Source organism: Mauremys mutica, chromosome 9 (assembly GCF_020497125.1).
Source record: "Mauremys mutica isolate MM-2020 ecotype Southern chromosome 9, ASM2049712v1, whole genome shotgun sequence".
In the NCBI taxonomy this organism is placed as follows: domain Eukaryota; kingdom Metazoa; phylum Chordata; order Testudines; family Geoemydidae; genus Mauremys; species Mauremys mutica.
In genome coordinates this window covers 103,709,572-103,733,871 of record NC_059080.1, presented here as the reverse complement: position 1 = coordinate 103,733,871, position 24,300 = coordinate 103,709,572, and the positions used below count along the sequence as shown (strand labels likewise).

Here is a 24,300-nt window from a genome sequence, read left to right as displayed (position 1 = left end):
ATTCCCCAAAGCATTTAACAAAGTTACTTTTAAAACTTTTATTACAATGGTACTTGATAATGCCCTGCAGGCTATTGATTTTTCAGCACTGACAAATCAATTAACCATTAGAGTCAAGGGATTTAAAACATGCCCAGAAACATTTGCAGTAGCATTAAACTCAGTTTGCAGTGTTTTTGCTCAAGAATGCATTGTGTCTATTTCTTTGATTTTTTTTTTTCTTCTTTTGGATACACTTGCCTATGGAGAGAGTCTGTCTCTCATGTTAAAGAAGTAAATTTATTTAAAAGGCAGTCTCTGCCCCAAAATGACAGACACCTTGTTGTATATTCACTATCTTTATTTATAACACTATACTCAGTCATGTTAATAGTCTGGATAACAGAGCTATTAAAGTAGTGAGAATTATCGTTTTAAAACTCTGCATAGGATTCCCCAGAAGAACTGTCAGTATGTTGCAAGTCTGTTTCTTACAAAGCAACCTACCTATAGACCTATGCTTAAACCATAATTCTAGATAGGAGAGGTAGGTTTAGCTTGAATAAAACATTGTGATTTTTCTAAAGGAGTTTCCCAGTAAAAGCATTAAACCTCTAACAGCTTTTCATCAATGCCTGAATAAGATGCATGGATAGATGATTTTCATTTTTAATATAGGCATGGACTAATCATCTTCTATTCTAATCTTACTGCTGTGTGTTTTTTAAAACATCTAACTGATTTTTTTCTGAAGTTCTATTTTAATCTTATTTCCTTTTTATTTTATAGTAATTTTTTTTCTAGTGGACATATCCCTGGACTACTGTTAAAAAGCAAAAATTATTTTCAAAAGACAAATTCTGATAGAAACACTGCTTATGTTCAGTTTAAATTCTTACTTCCTTTCTGATTCCTTTTGTTTTTCATTCTCGTTGATTTTTGAGTTCTCTTGGTAGTGGAGGATTGGAAGCTGAGGAAGGTCAGTGCAGATATCTTAAATGTAAACATTCTTAAAATTATATATGGTTTTCTTTCTGCATGTACAATGTGTAGTCTGCAAATAACTTCTGGCAAGGGAGCCCAGTAGTCTCACTTCCTGCCTTGACTTCAAATTAAAGGCAATATTGTAAATTGTCCTTCGTCATGCTGAGGTCCACAGACCTCCATAGTTCTGCATAGTCTATAGTTTAAGCATCATGTTAATTCAAGTAAAACCTAGCTTTGAGTTCTTTCAGGAGGGCCTTAATGTGAATATACCAATGTCCAAGCCAAAAGGTCACGTCTCTGTAGTATGATGTTACCAGCATGTTGAAGAAAAGGACGTTTTGTACGAATCCCAACATTAAATGCTTCCTTAGGGCAACAACCTTATTCCAGACTCACAAGGTCATAGAGCAAAACCTTGAACCTTCATTCTGCCTCTTATGGAATTATCCAGATTGCACCCCTGCCAGGAAGTATTCTTATTCTTTCTGTCCATTAAGCACCTCCCAAGAGCTACTGTCTCTGCTTAGATACATTTTGGAAATTAGGAGCTTTCTCAGATTAGACCCAATATTGTTCTTTTAATTCTGACAGGTAGTCCTGTCGTAGCACTCATTCCCTGAGTATGTTCAAAAATATTATTTATTTTGAACATCAAAGTTCAGTTCCTAGAAGTGCTGACAGTCTCAGGCTGGAGAAGTCAGTTCTCATGTATTGAAATCTGCTATGTGGGCAAATGTCCACAAGTTCATAAATTCACCAAATTTTACATATTGGCCATCCAGTCTTTAGCCAATGCCATTTTGGGGCGGACTTTTTCTCCAGGCGTTAGGCCCCAGGGGTCACTGGTTTCTTTTCTCACCACTGGGTCACCTCGTGGTTTCATTTGGGGAATAGCTGTGACCAGCATGATGTCCCCTTCTGTCTCTGCGCATGCAGCGGCCCCTCTCATGCTCCAGGAGTTACAGTGCTTCCTCTGTGAGAGTTGGGAAGCTCCCTCTTCATGGCGTGGCCTTCCGGCCAGGTCCCTAAGCGTCTTCCCCCTTCTGCAGTATCAAAGGCTCTCTGTAAGAATTGTCTGAGGCAGTCTTCCAGTTCACTGCCCAGACTGTGCCACTTCCCCCATGGCTGTAGGGGAACCTAGACCCGCCCTCTACTACAGGTCTTTGTGCACTGTCACAAACCTTGCTGCCATTTCCTACTCCACCTCTACCAAGCTTCCTTCTGCACCACCTTCCTCAGGGCCAAGATCCCAGGGGTTCTGCTTGTTTTCTCCTTTTCCCTCTCTCAGCCCAGAGAATGACTACAGGCTTCCATGCTGCAGCCTCCTCCTGCCTTTGCTAATTGGCCGTATACCAGCCCCCTGCTGCTCAGCTGGCCTCCATCCTCAGTCAGGGATAGCTTATCAAGCCTAAATGTCCCTCAGGTGTGGTCTGTCAGGTTACTTAACCCTTTTGGGCCCACACTCCATCACACTAGGGGAAGATGGAAATGTATAACGTACCTTGTTTTGAGTTTCCTTGTATAAAGAATGGTTCTCCTTCCCACCGTGGAGGCACACGACTGTGAAAATCCCATTGGAACAGATCTGTGGACCGAAGCATGATGAAGAATAGGAAAATCTTCTGTGCTTACATGAACATTTCCTTTCTTTGAGTAAAAAGGTCCAGAGATTCAATCTGTCCTTGTGACAAATAGATGATCCAGATTAGAGATGGAAATAGACAAAAAGTTTGGATTTATTTTGTTAGGTGGAATTCCCTGTGATCCTCCAGTAGGCAAAATTGCTGTGCTTTTTCCTCAAAGTGTAGTTAACAAAATCTATAATTTAGGAAATTTAGAATTGAATGAATCTGCCTGTGAGAGCTGTCTCAACTGGAGGGAGCTTCCGCTGGCAGGGGATTCTCATGCAGCCAGTAACTGACACATGTGGTCTGCCCCCATGCTGAGTGCAGACTGAAGTACCCACATAATGGATCTGTGGACTGTGTTGTTGGAAGAAACATTTTCTTAAGGTGGCTGCATAGGGGAGTAAGGGGTTGTAGAGTCCTACCTATTCTCCTCCCTGGCTTACAGGAATCCCTGCTCTGTGCGGACGGGAGTGTGGGTTCAAAGGAGACACTGCTTCCCTGTCTGTGCATTTGGGAGGGGAACAGCTGCAGCTGTGGTTCCACACTCCAAATGTGCTGTCTGATGTAAAGAGGTGAAGTAATCACTGAGTAAGAGGCTGGTGAATATTATGTTAATCTCCTTCTGAGCCAGAAAGAATTGTGACTTCCCAAAATTCCATACTTCTTGCATTGCTCCTGGGACATCAGTTACGCACTGTTCCTTATGCATATTGAGATGTAAAATACGAGCCTCACTCTAAGTATCAGAAGTAATGCGAGGGAGTTATGGATACTCAGCACCTTTCAGGATTAGACCCTTAGCATTAACAAATTGTCTTTGAGTTAGTGGCCACACAGATTTCACTCCAGATGTACATACGCCCCCTATACCTGAGATCAGATTCCTTTTGAATAGCAGTGTCTGTTGTGGCTACACGTGTGTTTTTGTGACCGCTGTAGCTTGGGATACATGGAGTAGAGCGGCCTTATCCATCGCTCAGTTCTTCTTTAATGCTGTGAGCTGGAACCCTGCGGTATCCATATCCCTCAACCACAGGATATAGTCTTAGCGTAGTTACTGCCATTATGTGACTCTGCCAAGCCCATACAATCATAGAATATCAGAGTTGGAAGGGACCTCAGGAGGTCATCTAGTCCAACCCCCTGCTCAAAGCAGGACCAATCCCCAACTAAATCATCCCAGCCAGGGCTTCATCAAGCCTGATTTAAACACCTCTAAGGAAGGAGATTCCACCACCTCCCTAGGTGACCCATTCCAGTGCTTCACCACTGACCTAGTGAAATAGTGTTTCCTAATATCCAACCTAGACCTCCCCCACTGCAACTTGAGACCATTGCTCCTTGTTCTTTCATCTGCCACCACTGAGAACAGCCGAGCTCCATCCTCTTTGGAACCCCCCTTCAGGTAGTTGAAGGCTGCTATCAAATCCCCCCTCATTCTTCTCTTCTGCAGACTAAACAATCCCAGTTCCCTCAGCCTCTCCTCATAAGTCATGTGCTCCAGCCCCCTGATCATTTTTGTTGCCCTCTGCTGGACTCTCTCTCCAATTTGTCCAAATCCCTTCTGTAGTGGGGGGAACAAAACTGGACGCAATACTACAGATGTGGCCTCACCAGTGCCGAATAGAGGGGAATGATCACGTCCCTCAATCTGCTGGCAATGCCCCTACTAATACAGCCCAATATGCCGTTGGCCTTCTTGGCAACAAGGGCACACCGCTGACTCATATCCAGCTTCTTGTCCACTGTAATCTCCAGGTCCTTTTCTGCAGAACTGCTGCTTAGCCAGTCGGTCCCCAGCCTGTAGCAATGCATGGGATTCTTCCTTCCTAAGTGCAGAACTCTGCACTTGTCTTTGTTGAACCTCATCAGATTTCTTTTGGCCCAATCCTTCAATTTGTCTAGGTCACTCTGGACCCTATCCCTACCCTCCAGCATATCAACCACTCCTCCCAGTTTAGTGTCATCTGCGAACTTGCTGAGGGTGCAGTCCACACCATCCTCTAGATCATTAATAAATACTGAGCATTCCCACTATCTTCTTTCCCTGGGAGACAGCGCATAAGGGCACTGCTCTGTTTGTCTCTTGTTCTCCAAACAGACTCTTAAAAACAGGGAGGTGAGACTTAAGCTGTTCCTGCTTGAAAAGTCCATGGAGTCTCCAACCTCTGCCTCAGAGAAACTCAGCATGGGTCAGTCTGATCCTGCTTCAGCACCAGCCAGCTGTGGCTCAGCTTCCAGCTTCAGTGCTGCCACCCGCCATGGACCCCACACCGCTCCCCTACCACCTCAGTAACTTCTGAGAGAAGGAGGAATGAGTGCAGCTCCAGGGGGGGTCCAGGATCAGGGCTCCCTCACCAGCCCTGAGTAAGAGACTTAAAACTTCTCCTGGGGCCTCATTCACCAAGAGTCGCAGCTTGTAGTCCCATTCTGGTTCCAAAGAGCGCAACGGCACTTTTCACCACCAGCGTCACGTTGTGCTAGTGCCATGTTCCCTTGCACCAGCTTCCATGCCGAAACCTGCAGCACCCACCACCTCTCCTTCAGGGCCAGTCACAACCTTCACGGTACCGATGGATTTTGCAGCACTGGTTGTCTCAGTGCTGGATATTTCGGCACAGATTGGCTGGTCCCAGGAAGGGCTTCCATCTATACGTGCAGTCCCAGAGTCTTCTTGTTTGGAGTGCTTCAGCGATGTTATGTGCAAGCAACCAGACTTTCTCCCCTAATTCACCGGATCCAGCATGGATTCCTGGACAGCTCCGCTCCACATTTGGTGGAGGCCTACTCTTTTTCATTGTCCTACTCAGAGCACAGTGGAGCCCCCTCTCCTTCCCACCATACAGGTCTCCATAGGAATCCAGAGACGACTCCATCAGAGGACACAGAAAAAGGACAGGGTTTCTCTTGGGGCTCTCCGTCTTGGTATCCTTCTATGTGCCCTCCACTCCAGTATGCCTATCAGCCCTGGCCCTCGGGTTCTCCCTGGGCATGAACACTATTCTAAAAAGCCATGCCTTTCCACCTCTGGGACCTCAGCTTAGTCCTCATTGGGACCTCAGCTTAGTCCTCATTGGATTAATGGGGACCCACCATTTGAATCTATGGCAACCTGCTCTTTGTACCATCTTTCCATGAAAGGTGTCTTTCTTGTGGCTTGTTACTTGTTACTAAGAGTGTGGGAGAAGTCCAGACCCTCAAGACAGGTCCTCCGTACACCATATGTCACAAGGAGAAGATCATCCCTAGGCCTCACGCCAAGTTCCTTCCTAAGGTAGTCTGACTTACATCTCAATCTATCCATCTACCAGTTTTCTTCCCAAACCTCCTTCCACCCTGGGAGAATCAAGGCTTCGAAGGCTAGATGTGGTGAGGGCATTGCCCTTTTGTTCAGACAGAACAAAGTCATTCAGAGCCTCACCTAGACTGTTCCTGGCTTTTGCAGAAAGGGTTAAAGGGCAACCTCTTCCCACTCAGGTTATCTAGTAGGTTTTGGATTGTAGTAAGACTTGGTATCAGAGAGCAAGCAAGGATCATCTGGGTCACGTTAGAGTCCATTTCACCAGCTTCTGGTGCTTGCCTGGGTAATACACCAATATCTGAAATATGTAGGGCTGCTTACCTGGAGCTGAGTTCATACATTTACCTCTAATTATGCCTTGGTTCAAGAATCCATATCGGAGGCCAACTTCAGCAGGGCTCTTCTGCTGTTACTTTGAAAATAAGACTCCTTGAAAATAGGATTTCCCACCTCCAGGAGGTGCTTGTCAGTCATCTCTAGAGTGGAATCTCTGTGAGCAGTCGCTTGAAAAAAAGAACAGTTACTTACTCTGCAGTAACTGTGGTTCTTTGAGATGTGCTGTCCACACAGATTCCATGGCCCCCCTTCTTCCCCACTAATTCAGAATCCTTTCTTCTTGGAATTCTCATTGACTAAGGAACTGAGTGGCTATTGAGGCCACCCTGCCCATTATACCTCCAGCTACGGTGGACACAAGGGCCGGTGGAGTGCAGGCATGGCTCCAACAGGTACGGCTATTTAAAGAGAATCCAATCTCACGTGCTTATTAACCCATGCATGCCTAGAGTGGAGTTTGTGGACAATAAATCTTGAAGAACCAGTTATTCTAGGATAAATAACGGTTCTATGTGCAGGGTTGCAGATAAAGTATAAAGACTATCTGAGTGAAACATGGATACAACTAAATTTGCTCTTCATCTTTTTAATGATTTGATTCTGGAAGTCAGAATTTGCAGATAGGTTTAGCACTTACAAAACCTGAGGATCAAGACTAGCTCAGGATTTTAGAGTCTCAAAGGCTTTTGGTGCATTGTATGACATTGCCATTGTTTGCACTTTTAATCTGATACCTTAAAATCCCTCTCATTATAGGCTTTAGTACGTCAAAAGGACAGCTTGTTCGTTCTATACTGTATCCAAAGCCAACTGACTTCAAACTCTACAGAGATGCCTACATGTTTCTGCTGTTCCTTGTGGTGGTGGCAGGAGTTGGGTTTCTTTACACAGTTGTCAATAGCATACTAAATGAGGTATGGTTACCATCTCTCCATTACCCTACTAATTTATTTTAACTGTAGAGGCTGATCGGTGTTTTGTTAGTAGGACTGGGTGAGCTTGTACGAGACAACTTTCTGCAAATACTAAGTCTAATTTTTAAATGAAACCTTTATGGCTGCATTTGTTTTCCGTGAATGTTGTAGCAGACAAATTTACTGACGGGAATGTTCAGTAAAAAAGCAAAATTTAAGGGAATATTAGAGGAAAGTGAAATTTGAATTTCTAATCACAAGCATTTGCACCAGAAAATTGATTCTAGAAGTTACTGTGATCCAAAGAAGAAATAGGATACCATGTGACTTGTATCTAATCAAAACGAATTAGATATTGCATAGGCAAAACATATTACACAGAAATGAGCTACATACCAAGGATCATTCATAGAAATTATTTGGTGAGATTATAGAAAATACAAATTTATCAGATTTGTTGCACATTATTCACTCACCTTTGACTTTTAACTATATATGGGGGAAGATATCAGAGGCGTAAATATGTAAACCTTTTAGCACTAGATTGCCAAAATTGTATTGTGCAAGTAAAGGTTGTGGCAACATTGTTAACTTTCTGAGCACAGCAGAAGCTACCTGCGATAATCCAGGAAGAGATGAAAGGAGCTTCACCTCTGAAATTTGTGTCTCAATTCTACATTAAATTTAATGTACTAAGGAGAGACTGGTGAATCCTACAAGCTCTGGATTGTTATTCACTTAGTGTACTCTCTTGAACTCTAGGTTCCTGCTCATATAATAATCATTGAGTCTCTTGACATTATAACCATCACTGTACCACCTGCACTTCCTGCTGCAATGACTGCTGGGATCGTTTATGCACAGAGACGGTTGAAAAAGATTGGTATCTTCTGCATCAGTCCTCAGAGGATAAATATCTGTGGCCAATTGAATCTCGTGTGTTTTGACAAGGTCAGATACATTTTAAAAATATTTTGCTGGTTATTGGCTGGGAAGTGTTGTGTGCAGTTTTTTAAAAGTAGCAGTTATAGTAGTGGCTACAATGGCATTCATAATCATGATTTAAGGTCTAACTTGTTAAAATAAAAAAACTCTATTCCAATAGCTACAGATCCTAAGTGAATTCATTGGTGGTAGATGGTAAACATAGAAATAACCCTAGCAAATAGTTAAAAATCTGAGTGGAATGTTCCTCTCCAAGCTCCAGATGCTACTTTGTCAATAGTTCCGAGAAGCATAAGTGTTGTGTGGAGATTGGGTCCAAACTGAAACTGTCTGAAGGCCCCCAAGCTTCGGGAAAATTTGGGTTCAGACTTTGTCGCTCGGCCACATTTCTCATTTAACTTTATTTCAAATGAAAGGCCAAGCTCGTATGTTTAAGGTTGTTCCTTATGTAGGAATAGGCACAATTAAAAGTCAGAAATAGTGCAAGTAAACACAGCTAGTCTGTCTCTTCCTTTCAGCTAGTACTTAATCCAAACTTCTTTCCCCTCTACATTTTTGTCTAACTCCTTAAACTGTCTGCACAACTGTTTTATTTCTGTTTGGCAGATGTATTCAAAATGGTGTGTTAACTCTGTGTAAATAACTACTGCCACAGCTAACAGTGTAGTTTCAACCCTCCCTCCCCAGCTTGGGCTGTTGCTTCTTTGTCCATCTGTTGTCTTTTTCACTTAGAATTAATTCTATGTACAAGTTTAAGAATTTCCTCTTCCAAAGAGTAGAGGCCTTGTGAGCTCACATAATTGAGGGTTGAGGGGCTGTGTGTTCCATCCTGTCCCCATGAGCACAGATAGCTGCTGTTCTTATTACAGACACTGAGCAGTGAGTACATTGCACTGGGCCAGTGACAGTCATACAATTCTGTTTTACAAAATGAATGTTTCCACAAAGCCATATGCAGTTATCTGCAGAATCCATGAGGAAATGTGCTCTTCTTTTGTTCTGTAAAGATCAGTTAATAAATATCAAATCTATATTTTGTCTGGAAGTAAAAGTGCAACAGTTACTGCTCAAGTGTCACTTTGTTCATTTTCTGCTGATATTTCTGCTGTATCCACTGGCCCTTTTCAGAGCCCACCTCGGCTCGGAAGGCTTTCCCTGTTGACACTGACTGTTTTATTCATTTGTTTTTGTGGCAGACTGGCACGCTTACTGAAGATGGCTTAGATCTTTGGGGGATCCAAAGAGTGGGAAATGCTCGGTAAGGACAAATGTGTTGCAATATTTGCATGGGAGAGAAGTTTGGTTTCATTATTTGGTACAATGTGATTGACGTGAGAGCAAATATGTAACTGGCATTCAGACTATGGTGATGAGCATGATATAAGAACTTGCATAAAGTAGAAAAGAAACTGATCTTTTGTGTTCCTGAATGTGCACAAAAGAAGTGACTAGAAAAGGGTAGATATTAAAACTTGGTGGAAAATCCACGACACTTTGACACAGCTCGAAAATGTGGGTTAGCTAGCTGAGGGGGGGAGGGACCACAATGGAATTGTGACCAGAGCACGCAAAACGTGCAAAGTGATTTGTGAGCTTGGTCTATGCACTTGGTTTTGGCTTTATCGTCACTGGCTGGTCAGGCTGTGTTATCTGCGTTAGCATGAACTTGATTCAGGCAACCAGTTTTACTTCCTGTGCAGACAGGCCCCATGTGACGTTACATGTGATCAAACCAGAGGTGGTTGACTACTTACGTAGTGAGAGTGGGGGTTTCAAAGGAGCCTAAAGGGTGTATATGCCTATATCCCATTGAAATTCAATGGGAGCTGGTTGCCTAACTCCCTTAGGCTTTACTGTAAATCCCAGCCTGGAGTCCTAATCCATTCCCTGTGTTGTGTGGAAAGGACAAGCTTCAAAAGACTTGTGTAGCCCGTGCTCTGCTAATATAACCCTTGGGAATGATCTCATAATAAATCATTGTAGCGCAAAGCACATCATCACTTCGTTGGCTTTACTGTCTTCTGCGTTAGTTTCCTTTTTCCGGAAGAGAGAGCTTGCAGTGAGAGCCTGGTGACGTCTCAGTTTGTTGCTTGCATGGCAACTTGTCATTCACTCACGAAAATTGAAGGAGTGCTTTCTGGGGACCCGCTCGATTTAAAGATGTTTGAAGCCATAGGATGGGTAAGTTCATTGGTTCTTTCAAGGGAATCAGCATTTCTAAGTGCAGTAATCTGAAATGTCACATAGTCATATGATATATGATCTGTTATACCCATCCTCAGATTGCAAGATTTAAATTCCCAGATGTGCTACAGTACTGAAGTGTCACTCTACAGGGAGAGTGTCAGCCCAGAAACTCATCTTTTAAAAATACTTATGTCTCATACGAAAACCTAAATTATTGACACTGAAAGAATTCTTAATATCTAATGCGCTTTCTCCAGTCTTGGGAGTGTGGGTCAGTTTCTGGCACAGTGGGTGCACCCTTTTTTAGCTAAAGTTTTTGAAGGGACTTTGGCCTATCTGCTCTTTCATTGATATTTAATATTGTTGATTCTCAGTAGAAATCCTGTCGAGAAAGATAGAGCTCTTGATGGTGACTACTGGAATTTTTGTTGTTTTCAGAAATATAATTGTCTGATGTAACGTTAGTTAATGAAATAAGTGAATTAGCTGTTGTTTTCATTTAGATTCTTGAAGAAGCAACTGAAGAGGAAACAGCTCTTCACAATCGAATAATGCCAACTGTGGTTCGACCTCCAAAACAGCTTCTTCCAGAATCCAAACCTGCCACAAATCAAGAAATGGTACAAAATTTCAAGCAAATATAAACCTCTGTTCTGCATGTACTTTGTTCTTTAGCTCATTAGAGGAGTTAAGGGTGGAGGCATGTTCCTCTGTATTGTGGTCCTGCAGATTTAATCCTAAACAGGATCAGGACTGGTCCCTACTTTGAAGGGAAAATATAGGGAGCACTCAGGTATTGCAGGAGATGGTGATTGGGTAGATGGCACTACTCCTTGACACCAAATTAATGCATCAGTATGATGATGCTCTGATCACTTCTGGTTGTTTTAAAGATACTATGATGCTTTTTGAAACAATTAGGTATCCTTACCTGGTAACTAGTTTGCCTCTGTATGCTCCCCATGTATTAGCTGCAATATTCTCTTCTTACTTCCTGGCCTTAGGTGTTGAGTGGAGTTGGGAGTGCATTGTTAAACTCATACCATGTTTCACAACAGGGTTCTGCATTTTAATTCGTATAACAGCGCTGAATTTATAGCAATAAGGAATAATACTTAGCAATTCTCTAGCACCTTCAATCCACGAGTCTCTAAGGGTCTACGGGGAGGGTCCCAGAACCCAAACTCCAGCCTGAGCCTGGAGGTCTGCACAACAATGAAACAGCCCTGCAGCCCGTGCCCTGTGAGCCTGAGTTTGCTGGCGTGGGCCAGCCGCAGGTTTTCTTTGCTGCATAGACATGCCCCAAATGCTTTTCAAACTCTAATGAGTTACACCTCACCACCCTCTGAGGTGGGCAAGTTTTCTTCCCATGTGGAAGAACTGAGGCATGGGGACACACATCACCTCTGTGGCAAAGCTGGGAATAAAATGTTTATCTATCGATGCCAGGCTCGTGCTTTCACTATTACACCACGTATGTGAAGTGCGTTGGGATCATTTGGGGTGAAAGGCACTATATAAATGCAAGTCATTAATATCAAACTTGTTAAGCCTAATTACAATACAATGCTGTTTAAATTGAAAATCTATCTTGTGGATGCAACTGCCATATCATATTATTCAGATGTATTACTGATATGATACATATCTGATAATAGCACTGGAAATATAGCTTTGAAATGAAGCTCTGTAATAGATTGTTAGAAACAAAGTGTTTTTTGTGTGTCTTTTTTAGGAACTATTTGAGCTCTCGGTAAGTGTGAATATTTTCCCTTTTCCAAAGAAAATGGCTTTTAAAAAAATAAAAATAAAGGGGATAGATATGCCCAGCAACTCTCCCTCTTTGTTGTCTCTGATTAATTATACAGGCCAGTTATGAGATTGGAATTGTGCGTCAGTTTCCATTTTCTTCTGCTTTGCAACGCATGTGTGTAGTAGCAAGAGTGCTAGGGGAGAAGAGAATGGATGCGTTCATGAAAGGTGCCCCAGAGGTGATTGCCAGTTTGTGTAAACAAGAAACAGGTAAAGGAATAAACTGACTTTTCTCATAGAGTTCAGATGTGATATGGGAGGTTTTAATAATTCAGTAATTGCCTTTTTTTTTTAAGTTCCTGTTGATTTTGAAACCATTTTGGAAGACTACACTAAGCAGGGCTTCAGAGTTATTGCTCTTGCTCACAGAAAATTGGAATCAAAACTTTCATGGCACAAAGTCCAGAATATTAACAGGTAAGAGGGGCTACTTTTAATTGAGAACTAACATATTTAAGACAATTCATACTAAAACATGCACTATTTACATTCTTTGTACTACTTGAATCGCCTGAGGCTGCTTATTTGGTTTTACCTAAATTACATCTCCTATCTAGCTCTTTCTTCTGTGTCTACTCACCTGCAGTACTGAGCAGTGATGTTAGTATCCTGGACATTAGGCAGAGAAGCCTAAGGCAAACAAGTGTCTTTTGGTGATAAAGTGCGTGCTGTGGAACAGCCCTGACCCTACAGTGTACCATAACTGTTGTGTTGCGGTATCTGATACAGATTAACATGACAATCCCCACTTTCTTCTTAAATATAAGTATATTTATGTAGCAGAAGGTAACGCGTCCATTAAAGAGTCACTGGTTGTGGTGTTCCTGACAAGAACCAAACATGGAAGACATAATGAGGATTGTGAACCTGATTCTACATACTGTTGTACAAGGTCTGCACCCTGTTTGAGTAAGGGAGTTACAGCAGCTCAAAGCTGATGGACCAGAGTAGAGAATCAGACTTCATGTTTCAGATGTGGAAGAATCAACAGAAGCAACTGAACATTCACGAAAGACACCAGTGTCTTGCATACTTCCATGTTGTTCTGTCACAAAAGTGACAGAAGAAAATAATGAAAGTATGGTAGATCATGTGTCTATTTAGAAACCTCCAGAGTTTTGTGATCACCCTCATTTATTACCTGCACCTTTCCATATAAGCTGCCTGGGAAAATAATTAAAGTTGTGGCTTTGAAACAAAGACACAAAATTGGCTATAATTCTAATGACTTTCAAAGTATTCCGTAAGATGCTCTCTTTGTAAAGCCAAAATTTAGTTTAGTTTCTTCCCTGAGAAATACTTTCTTGACATGGATATTTTTAAAAAAGCTGCTGCTGCTGCTGCTAGTAATGTCCCTGTGGGTGCTACACTTCGGGTGTTCGAATGCCTTTGGAGTCCTTGATTGGAGATTTTCCATTAGCAGTGTACGTTTGGCCCACATGTGGTCTATGCAGCCATGTGCTGCGCACTGCAAGTATATAGGATTGTGTGGGTAAACTGCCCTCCATTTCTTCTCTACTGCCTCTGCCTGAGACGGGCTCTAGTGTGTCCACCATTGGCATGCCTCAGGGCATTTTGTTGTTGATGTGTAGTTAGTTTAGTGTTTAGTTAGTGTTAGTTGCTGTTAGTATAGAATTAATTAGATACTAGTAAAAGCAGCAACGAGTCCTGCGGCACCTTATAGACTAACAGACGTATTGGGACGTGAGTTTTCGTGGGTGAATACCCACTTCGTCTTGCATCTGACGAAGTGGGTATTTACCCACGAAAGCTCACGCTCCAATACGTCTGTTAGTCTATAAGGTGCTGCAGGACTCTTTGCTGCTTTTAGAGATCCAGACTAACACGGCTACCCCTCTGATATTAGATACTAGTGAGAGTTGTGGGTATTTTCCTCTCCCTTCCCCCCCCTTTTTTGGGGGAGCTCATTTGATCTGGTTGGCATGCCTGCCTTGCCAGTTTTCAAACACAGCCTCTCTCGTTGGGAGGCTGTTCCAGTCAGTGACAGCCACTCCAAGTGTGTCTGTTGCTTGGGAGAGTTCCAGAAGGGTAACTTTTGCCTGGATCTCAAACCCTAGAGCACAGAAGAATTGGGAGACCAAACTGAACCTTCCGATGATGGAATGCGCCCTTCAACCTGCTTCTGAGTATGGTCAGCAGATCCCTGCATACATCTGTTTCCGGACAGACCCAGGGCCCCTTCAGCCTTGTCCCAGGTCTCCCACCACAAGAAGCTGGCTCCCAAAAGGCCTCAGTCCCCTGCTATGTCTGCGGTGTCAATCTTCGACCTCTCAGCTTACGTGCTCCAGATCAACAGGACCATCCAGCTCAACTGCTGCATCAATCTCAACCCATTTCGCACAGGAGGAAGTCTGCTATTCCCAGGATGTGTCAGTGTTAGGCAAGCTGTTGTCCCCTCAGCTTATGTGTACCAAACAACTCTTGGGACTGAGACCCTGGTGTCTGGATTGCCATTGCTTCCGGGTACCGCAGGATTCTCTGCCATTTTCTGTTGGGGGGGGGCATTGGAGGACATTGAGGAGGATGAAGGAGACATTCAGTCAGTCCCCCCCTCTGTGTGGGGTTCCCTCCACATTGTTTCAGGAGCCCATTCTTCAACAAGGATTCTTCCCCACATCTGGGATGGTGGGATCAGTCCTGGGTACCATCCCCCCGTTATCTGGGCCCGCCAGTGGACATGCTGGGATCCTTGGGCAGTGCATAAGTAGCAATTTGCCAGACATCTGGGTCCATTGCACTAGATGATGAGTTACACAGTCTCCGCCACCAAACCCCCAACACGAGGAGACCTTTGAAAACAAGAGGCCAGGACAGACAAAGGCTACCCCTCAAACTCCTGTTTCGTCTTCATCTCCGGACAATTCAGTCATGCTTCCATTACCATCGATGGCCAACAGTTTTCACCAGTTCCAGGACCTTCTGAAGAAGATGGCTGACACCCTCCAGTTACCTCTTGCGGAGGGTAAAGACTCACAGCACAAACTCCTGGACATTCTACAGTTGGCAACACCCACCTGAATTGTGCTACCCATTAATGAAGTGCTTCTGGATCCAGTAAAGACTGTGTGGCAAACTCCTGCCACTATCCCACAAACTGGTAAACAAGCAGATAAGAAATATTATGTCCTCCCCAGGAACTCAGAATTTTTTTTTCCCATCCCCCATCTAATTCCCTGGTGGTGGATGCCATAAATGAGCAGGGTAACCAGTATTACTCCAGGTCTACTCTTTATGATAACGACCAGAAGAGATTAGACCTTTTTGGCCAAAAGGCCAATTCATTCGTGACCTTCCAATTTCAGATTTTAAACTATCAGTCAGTTTTTCAGTCTTTATTGATCATCTTCCACAGGAGCATCGAAAGCACTTCCAGGCCATCATTAAGGAGGGTCAATTATTAGCTGGAGCCTTTCTCCAAGTGTCCTTACGTGGCCCAGACACTGCCACCAGAACCATCTCCAAAGCAGTTGTCATGCAACGGGCATTGTGGCTCCAGCTGTCAGGGTTCCCAAGAAAGCTTCAGAATACTGTTGAGGATCTGCAGTTTGATAGAAGCTCTTCTTGGGAACTATGGACAAGTCTCTGCACACACGGAAGGACTATGGGCCACATTGATGTCTCTTGGTATATACACTCCTAGGAACAAGAAGAGATTTAGCAGGTCTCAGACTGCACAGAGACTGTGCCGAGCCCAGTTCTCTGGATTTCACAGAATCACTGAACTCTTTAGAAAGAGACAAATTCCAGAGGCAAAGAGCATCCCAGCCCCTTCAGTGAGTATCCAGATATCATTGAAACAACAGTTTGGGTTGGTTGAGGGTTGACTCCTCCCTCACCTCTAGTTTGCAAGCTGCAAACTTTTGCCATCGCTTTTGGATCTTTCCCATCTCCAGCAGGGCTGGCAGCATATTAAAACAGACAAGTGAGTCATGGAGGTTATAACATCAGGCTGCATCATCTGCTTCATGTCCCTCGCTCCCTCCCTCTTCGGGGACCCCGCTTACAAGACTATACAGAGTCAAGAGGTATACTCGCTCCATCGTTTAGGAGCGACAGAACTGGTCCCATCCCCTCACGGGGCGGGGGGGGGGGAAAGGGTTTTACTCAAAGTATTTTCTCATGCCAGAGAAGGACAGAGAGTTGAGACCAATCTTAGAACTAAGGTGACTGAACAAATGTGTAAAGTCTCCAAAGTTCAGGATGGTGACTCTGGCAGTTCTTATCCCTTCCCTAGAAGCAGGAGAATTGTTTTTTGACGCTCAGTCTAAGGACACCTATTTCCCTACAGCAATACATCCCGCACAGAGGAAACACTGTGGCCCAGGATCACTTTCAATATCGAGTACTTCCTTTTGGTCTCTGTTTGGCCCCAAGGATGTTCTCAAAGGGTCTAGCAGTAGTCGCTGCTTACCTTTGGCAAGAAGTAATTTGAGTTTTCCCATCTCTTGATGACTGGCTACTCAAGGGTTGATCTTACACAAAGGTACTAATTTCCCCAGACAGCCCTCTCTCTCTTCCTAGATTTGGGTTTCCAGCTAAATGTAAAAAAATATGCAGCCCAATATGGCCTTGTGTGTGGCACGAGATTCTGTCGCGCGCATGCACGGGCTGAATAGACAGTAAATCTCGGTTCAAGGACTCCAGAGATGCACGAGCACCCACAGGGACATGCATCTCAAAGAAATTCAGTTACTGCACAAAACAAGTGACTTCTTTTCCACATTTGCGATTACATTTTTTTCCCCTTAAATAAATAAACTAATTAAAAATTAACAGAAATTATTTCTCAAATTGCTTACGAGGCTGAATCTTTTTATTATTTTTCATAATGAAAAATAAAATCTTTCTCTTTGCTTTGCCATAAAAGCATAGTCACATCACTTAAAAAAAAAAAAAAAAGCAATCCACCCTACATCAATTAGCTGTAATTTTTCTGAAAATGTTTTCCCCCTTTTGTTACAGAGATGCCATTGAAAGCAACATGGATTTTATGGGGTTAATTATCATGCAAAACAAACTAAAGCAAGAAACCCCTGCTGTACTTGAAGACTTGCATAAAGCCAACATTCGCACTGTCATGGTCACAGGTTAGAATACAGTCAACCCAACATTTTGGGAACAAATAAATGTATTGTTTTGAAAGGCTTTAATGCTTTCCCCCCTATCTGTGGGTTATATGTTCTATGTGGGTTGTTACATTTGACATCCAGAGTGTAAAGCTGAGTTGTATTTAGTTTCTCTGGTCCAAGTTCACTCTCTTATATAGAAAAAGTTTGATATTGTACAGAAACAAGACGAGACAGGGACAATAACATTTCTGCTTTTGGTATCTGAAGAGAGGAAGTATGATCTTGTGACAACCCACAAGACTAAGAGCCAGAAGATCTAGATTCTGTTCCTTACTCTGCTGTATACTCCCTGTGTGGCCTGGGGCAAGTTGTCTAACAGTCTGTGCCTCAGTTTCCCCATCAGTAAAAGGAGGGGTGTATGAGGCTTAGTTCAGTAATATGTATAAAGCTCTTTTGAGATGCTTGGAAGGAAGATGCAATGGAAAGTCACATTAATATGATTCGTGCTATTTGTTAAAAATTATGCATTCATTTGGGGGGAAAAAAGTTAAATTTTTGTTTAGATATACCAGAATTCTACCTTACTATAATAATATCCAAGAGTGAACTGTGAACAATGCTGTGGTGTTCCTGTGATTTATTGATAGTTATTTTGATTGAATTAATTGATCTGACCTATGGTCCTTCTGAATAAACTTTCCAGCTCCACAGTGCTTCACCACCCTCCTAGTGAAATAGTTTTTCCTAATATCCAACCTAGACACCCCCCTCCCCACTGCAACTTGAGACCATTGCTCCTTGTTCTGTCTTCTGCCACCACTGAGAACAGCCGAGCTCCATCCTCTTTGGAACCACCCTTTAGGTTAATTGAAGGCTGCTATCAAATCCCCCCTCACTCTTCTCTTCTGCAGACTAAATAAGACTAAGTACCAGGAAGTACAATATCATGGTTATCTGTGGATTTGAATTGTTGTAAGGAAGTCATTGATGCCAGTCAGACAGATCTGCTGCTGCTGCTATTTTAAAGCAGGTTTCACTCAAGTATGTTCCTTTCCTGATGTTTATCTATATTGCCATTGGTTTAATGAAACCCTTTTTTTACTTTACTTGCTTAACAGGTGATAACATGTTAACTGCTATCTCTGTGGCTAGAGACTGTGGAATGATTCTACCTCAGGATAAGGTCATTATTGCTGAAGCGCTACCTCCAAAGGATGGGCAAGTTGCCAGGATAAACTGGCATTATGCAGATACCCTCACAAAATGCACTAATTCATCACCAGCCATTAACTCACAGGTAATTTCTGCCTTGCTTTATCTCAAGTGTTAGCATAAGAGTCACTGCTAGGTTCACTTCTTTAGTTTCCTTAAATTATCCTAGTACATAGTTGTACAAGTCATAATAAATGCACTACTTAACTTACCAATGAAAATGCAATGCAATGCAATCCCAGAAGTACAGCACAATCCTGCAATTCGTAATATGGGGCTGGTTTAGAACCGCAGACTGTTTCGAGAAAGAAATTCCTGTGATTTCATCTTTCACTGAATTCTGCTTGGTTTAATTAACAACTAAAGCTCAGAGTTGATTCATTTTCTGTCTGGAAAAATTATTTGGGAAAATTTGAGGAAATCTGGGTCAGATGCACTCAGCTGGCCAACAGGATTTGCCTGTCTATTGCAGAAGCTGATCATTGGCAGCACACCAAAATCCTGACCAGCGGTGTGGTTGGTAAGCCGTCAGCTACCTGTGGCAGAGCAGCTTAATTTTAAGGCCCTTAGCATTAAGTACAGCTAAGAGATAGATAGTAATAATAATGATATTTATATTGTTGTTCTCCTCTTCAAAGCACTGTGCGTACATTAAAATAATGAAACTACTGTACATTGAAACCGAATTCTGCTCTTGAGATCTACTTAGTGCTGGGTTTTGTCCTCTTCAGGGGAAAAAGTAAATATAATGAAACCTGTCTTAAGGACAAACAGCTTTACTGAACACTGGCCTGCATAAAGAGACCATCCCAGGATATATTATACAGTGTTAAATTGCCTCCATTTAAGGGCTTGATCTTATTCCCATTTGAGTCAGTTAAAAAAAAACAAACACTTATCATCAGTGCTGCAGGGTAGTGTCTTAAACAACCACCTTTCCAAAGCAGCAAAAACTGCAGAGACTGGCCCCAGACACAGCAGCATCCTCACATATGAGACCTGTGACTCAATGTCATTTGTGCCCTGGGACCCTGCATGCTCTAGTTCTGCTTACTGCTTTCAGTGTTAAAAAACCAACCAGCAGTAAAATATCAAATGTTACTCTAAACACATGTTAAAAAATAACTGGGAGATTGGTGCTGCAGCTGCAGGTGATTCTTTCAAACATAAAACAATCTGTTTTTATTAAAGGGCTTGTTCTAAAATATTTATTTATAATTAACTATGTAATAAACTGTAGAATTTTTGCTATTAAATACGTGTAATTTAATCTTACTAGGTTTCCTGCAGCTCAAATTAAAATTCTCAGCAACCTTTATTAAAGCTGTATTTCCAAAGCTACTACTTCTGTTGGTCCTTTGTATAGTGCCTTAAAATATGAAGAATATGGGTAAGTATATTATGACTAAACTAACCAAAGTTCCTTCTTTTGATACAGGATATTCCAATTAAATTGGTCCATGAAAGTCTTGAGGACCTCCAGCTGACTAAATATCATTTTGCAATGAATGGAAAGTCATTCGCAGTTATACTGGAGCATTTTCAGGACCTTGTGCCCAAGGTTAGTAACCTGATTGACGTTTGGCCTTTTGGATGATGTGCAGATTTTGCACTGTGACTAATGTTGGTAAGAAATCTCTTGTCTTTCAGCTGGTGTTGCATGGCACTGTATTTGCCCGCATGGCACCTGATCAGAAAACCCAGCTAGTGGAAGCGTTACAAAATGTGGAGTGAGTATTTGTTTGTTTCTGGAAATGTTGGGTGTTTAGTGTGTTAGAAAAATGTTCTTGGGGGAAAACAGAGCATTTTATGGGTTGAGCTATTTACATTTAGCCTGGTAAAAAGGCTAGACTATAACATCTCAGTTGGCAAATTGGACAATTAATAGAGCTCTTTCAAAAATAGTGTCATTTATTGGAGGACTGTGGAACGCAGCTTTTTCAAGTAGCTGCTTTTTCAGGAGGTTGCAACTGAAGAATTTAATTTGGTACAGCATCAATTTAGACTAAATTGACCAATGTGTTTCTGAGGCATAATCAAAAATCTTGTTACTTGGCTTAGTGTGAACAGTTAATATCCTCAGTTAATTTCTACTTATTAAACAAGTAAATATTTGTGGGATGAATTCTGTTTATTTGGTTATTCATGTCCTGTCAAATCGGCTCTTACCTTTTTTTTTTTTTTTTAATGGGGATTAGTCTAATGGCTGGTTTATTTTTGCAGCTGTATTTTTTTCCCCTAGTGTTAGGGATAGTTTCCATCTGATACCTTAGAAATAATTTGAAAAATATGTAACAAAATATTGCAAGATGCACCTTTCCCAGGCTATGGAGGCAGCATGGTGCAGTAGATTAACTATGGGAAAGGTGGTCACAAAGTTCTGAGTTCTAATCCTGGCTATGGCATTGACCATAGCTTGCTCCTTGACCTGGGACAAGTCACTTAAATTTTCTGCCTCAGTTTCCCTATCTACATCATGATAATAGTAATAACCTGCTATCCTGAGGATTCGTAAATGTCTGTACAGCACTTGGAAAGCGTCAGATTGTATAAAAGTGTTCAGTATAGTTGGAATAAGTATTACAGTTGTGGAATGAAGTAGAATGCTGAAACTTGTCTGGTTTTTATAGTTACTATGTTGGCATGTGTGGAGATGGTGCAAATGACTGTGGTGTAAGTACACTTCTATTTTGTTTAAGGAGCTATTGTCACATTATTGTGAATTTTAAAGCTAAAAGATTATTAAAAAATCTCTAACTATCCTCATGATAACTGGCAGGCACTGAAGAAGGCCCATGGTGGTATATCACTGTCTGAACTTGAGGCTTCTGTGGCATCACCATTCACCTCCAGAACTCCTAGTATTTCCTGTGTGCCAAACCTTATCAGGTAACACACCTCAGACTTTTCAACAAGCTGTTTCCTTTAAGTAGAAGTGGTTGATATAGCACTGTGTGCAAGGCAATATCCTATATGCCCCCAATATGAAATCAAAGCAGTGCATGCCTGTTTGTCTCCATATACTGTTTAAATTCCTATTTGATTTGAGAGGGGCCCAGTTTGGATCCTGAGGATCAGACATAACCCTTAATATTTTTTGCTTTTAGTAAAGGCACTCTGTGAGTAATGTATTGTATTTCCACAGCATGATCCCATATGTTTTTATCCCAATTTTTGTCCATGTAAAATTAATTTCTTCCTTAAAGTTGTGAGTGAGCCTTTAGCCATCTGAAGTAGTCTGAAGGAATATTAAATTTCCTAAGAATTAATTGATTTGCTGCCATTAGAAATCAGGATTAATTTTTTGGCGTTTACAGGCAGCTTTAACAAGAATTCTAATATCTGTGCTCTTGGAGAGAGACCATTCAGGACTGAAAAAGCAACTGTTGGTGCCACAGATTCTGTTCATGCCCTGAAGTGCAGTTCTGCTCTGAAGAGTGACAGTAAAGGAGAAACTTGCAGTTTCATGTTTATCTCAATGATTTGTGGACCAGATTTACTCTGTTTACATGTATAAAGGTGTCTCTTTCTAGTTGTTGTCAGTCCCTGCAAACTTAACTTGGGGTCTGAGAGGCAAGCAATGTTCTTTCCTGCTTGTGCATAATCACCAGCAATAAAAATTATTCAGAAACTTCTGCCTTAGCGATAAGTTTGGGGGAAACCTATTGACTTCTCAAATGGAGTTGCTGAGAACTGATTTTTGTCCCAGCAACTGGAACTTGGTTAACAACTTTCCTGATGCATGAGCCAGAATAGAATCTGGTTCAGTATACTGCAGCTGTGCAGGCTCTGGAATAAGTGGACAAAAGAAATTTGTGTCCCTGAAGTCAGCAGATCTGATTCTGAATGCACACAAAGAGCAATCTATTGAGTAAAAATGTGCCACCATAGAAGAGAGGTGCATTTTAATTTATTTATTGGTTTTTCCAGTAAACCTTTTTTAAATTAAACAGCATCAAGCAGAAATGTGGTGATTCTCTGTAGATGGCATGTTCATAATTGTGATCAGCTAGCAAATATATTCTCACCCTCCTTTCCCCACTTTTTTTTCATTTCAGTTTCTTTACATGTCTTTGACCTTTCAGTCTTTAGCAAAAAATATCTCACTGCATTGGCTATTCTGTTCAGTGCTAGCTATCTTTTTGTTCACCAGGCTATAATTGTTGGCTTACATGGCTTTAGTTATGTGGATGTATTTGTTTTTACAGGGAAGGCCGTGCTGCTTTAATAACTTCCTTTTGCGTATTTAAGTTTATGGCTTTGTACAGCATTATCCAGTATTTCAGCGTTACCCTACTATATTCTGTGAGTATTTGACAATATAGCTCTCAAACATTATTAAATATAATTCAAAGGGTTTAAGATAAGCAAATTAACCTCTGGCTGGTGCAAATTAATGTACTGTCAATTTCTTTGGGAGCTTGGTGATTATGATAAGATTCATCGTGCCTTCGTTCTCTAGATAATATATATAATGGTCATCTAGAAATATTACAACTTTGCCTTTGATGACTAGCTAACATTACCACGGTATTCACAGTGTTTCATGTCCTTCTCAGTAGTTAGTATAAGGAATACTATGGTAACATTTTCTGTTTATTAAAGGCAAAAAAAACCAAATCAGGTTATAACGGCTCTCAGAACTGCTGTGATGGAGGTATGTACCTAGAGAGAGCAATAAAATACTAAAACCTAACAGAACGTGTAGAATGAAGACCTGTTTTTCCATTGGTTACCATGCCATAGTATCAACAACTACCAAAGGAACAGTACTGTAAACAAAATGATACGTCAGTAATGTCATACAGCTTGAGATAGAGCAACTGGAAGATACTGAGTTGTGGGGAAGAAAATGGGTATATTTTGGCAGAAATCTCTTAATTTAAAGGCCCTCGGTGGAAATTCCTTCCACTTTAACTGTTACTGGTTAATTCACCTCTGTATCTTTAATTCAGAATACAAGTTAGTAGTAAGGGAGTTTTGGAGTGGCAGCTTTTGAGCCATATGCTGTGTGATTAAATGAATGGGATTTTCTTGTGTAGAACTCTTGGGAAACTTCAGGGTTTAAGATCGCCTTTGTTTGCTGGGTTTAGGCAGCATTGTTATCTACTAATTTGGCCAAAGAACAACTTACACTGAAAAACTACCTAGAAATTGATTTGAATCTGCATGCTTTAGTGTCATACAGAACGTTGCTACCACAGGGTTTGATCCTGCAAGGGGCACAGTACTCCTGACTCCCACGGAGTTCGGATACTCAGCCCATTACTGGATCAACCCATGGTTTATAAAGTTTCTGTGCAAGTATTCATGCAAATGAATTTTTTTAAAAAGCTGTAAAATGTTTCTTACTGTGAAGAAATGAGTAATATTGCACTTGTGTTTTCTGTATAGATCCTGAGTAATTTAGGAGATTTCCAGTTTCTTTTCATCGATCTGGCAATCATTTTGGTTGTTGTCTTTACCAGTGAGTATTATGCTGAATTACTTCTGATGTTTTGTTTTATTAGTAATCAGCTGTTTGTTTAACTATGAAAAAAGAGCAAATGTGCGTCTCAAGCACATACTTTTTAGTATCTTGTTAAATATTCCTACTAACATCAATATGACTTTTGGTTTGGTAACTGTAAAGGCACCATCTCAAAAGTATGAATAAACTATATGATAAAGTCCCCAAGTTTCTGACAAGTATCCCACTGTATCTTTCTTCTACAGTTCTGCATGTAGCTATAGTATGGGAGGGAGATGGGGTTATTTAAAAAAAAATCTGAAGGTAAAAATCCCGTTGTTTCATTATTTTCAATCCCATTGTTCATGTCAATGGTCTAAATGTACATTTTTAATTATGTCTGCCATGCAAGTAAGTATGTTCTTGGTTGTCCTTGTGCAGCCACAGGTCTCTTGTGGCC

The 24,300-nt window shown here is 41.6% G+C and overlaps 1 protein-coding gene across 1 annotated transcript in view; it reads left to right on the top strand.

Annotated features, from left to right (window-relative positions):
* Positions 1–24,300, top strand: part of ATP13A3 (ATPase 13A3) — a 110,571-nt gene that overhangs the window by 71,899 nt on the left and 14,372 nt on the right. The window contains exons 12-27 of the mRNA XM_045030653.1: positions 6,988–7,145; positions 7,908–8,096; positions 9,287–9,348; positions 10,121–10,271; positions 10,781–10,897; positions 12,013–12,030; positions 12,146–12,299; positions 12,386–12,506; positions 17,073–17,197; positions 18,298–18,476; positions 19,830–19,952; positions 20,042–20,121; positions 21,022–21,064; positions 21,171–21,280; positions 22,600–22,696; positions 23,786–23,858. Of these exons, the coding sequence (XP_044886588.1) occupies positions 6,988–7,145; positions 7,908–8,096; positions 9,287–9,348; positions 10,121–10,271; positions 10,781–10,897; positions 12,013–12,030; positions 12,146–12,299; positions 12,386–12,506; positions 17,073–17,197; positions 18,298–18,476; positions 19,830–19,952; positions 20,042–20,121; positions 21,022–21,064; positions 21,171–21,280; positions 22,600–22,696; positions 23,786–23,858 (1,800 nt within the window). The remainder of the gene's footprint in view (positions 1–6,987; positions 7,146–7,907; positions 8,097–9,286; positions 9,349–10,120; positions 10,272–10,780; positions 10,898–12,012; positions 12,031–12,145; positions 12,300–12,385; positions 12,507–17,072; positions 17,198–18,297; positions 18,477–19,829; positions 19,953–20,041; positions 20,122–21,021; positions 21,065–21,170; positions 21,281–22,599; positions 22,697–23,785; positions 23,859–24,300) is intronic.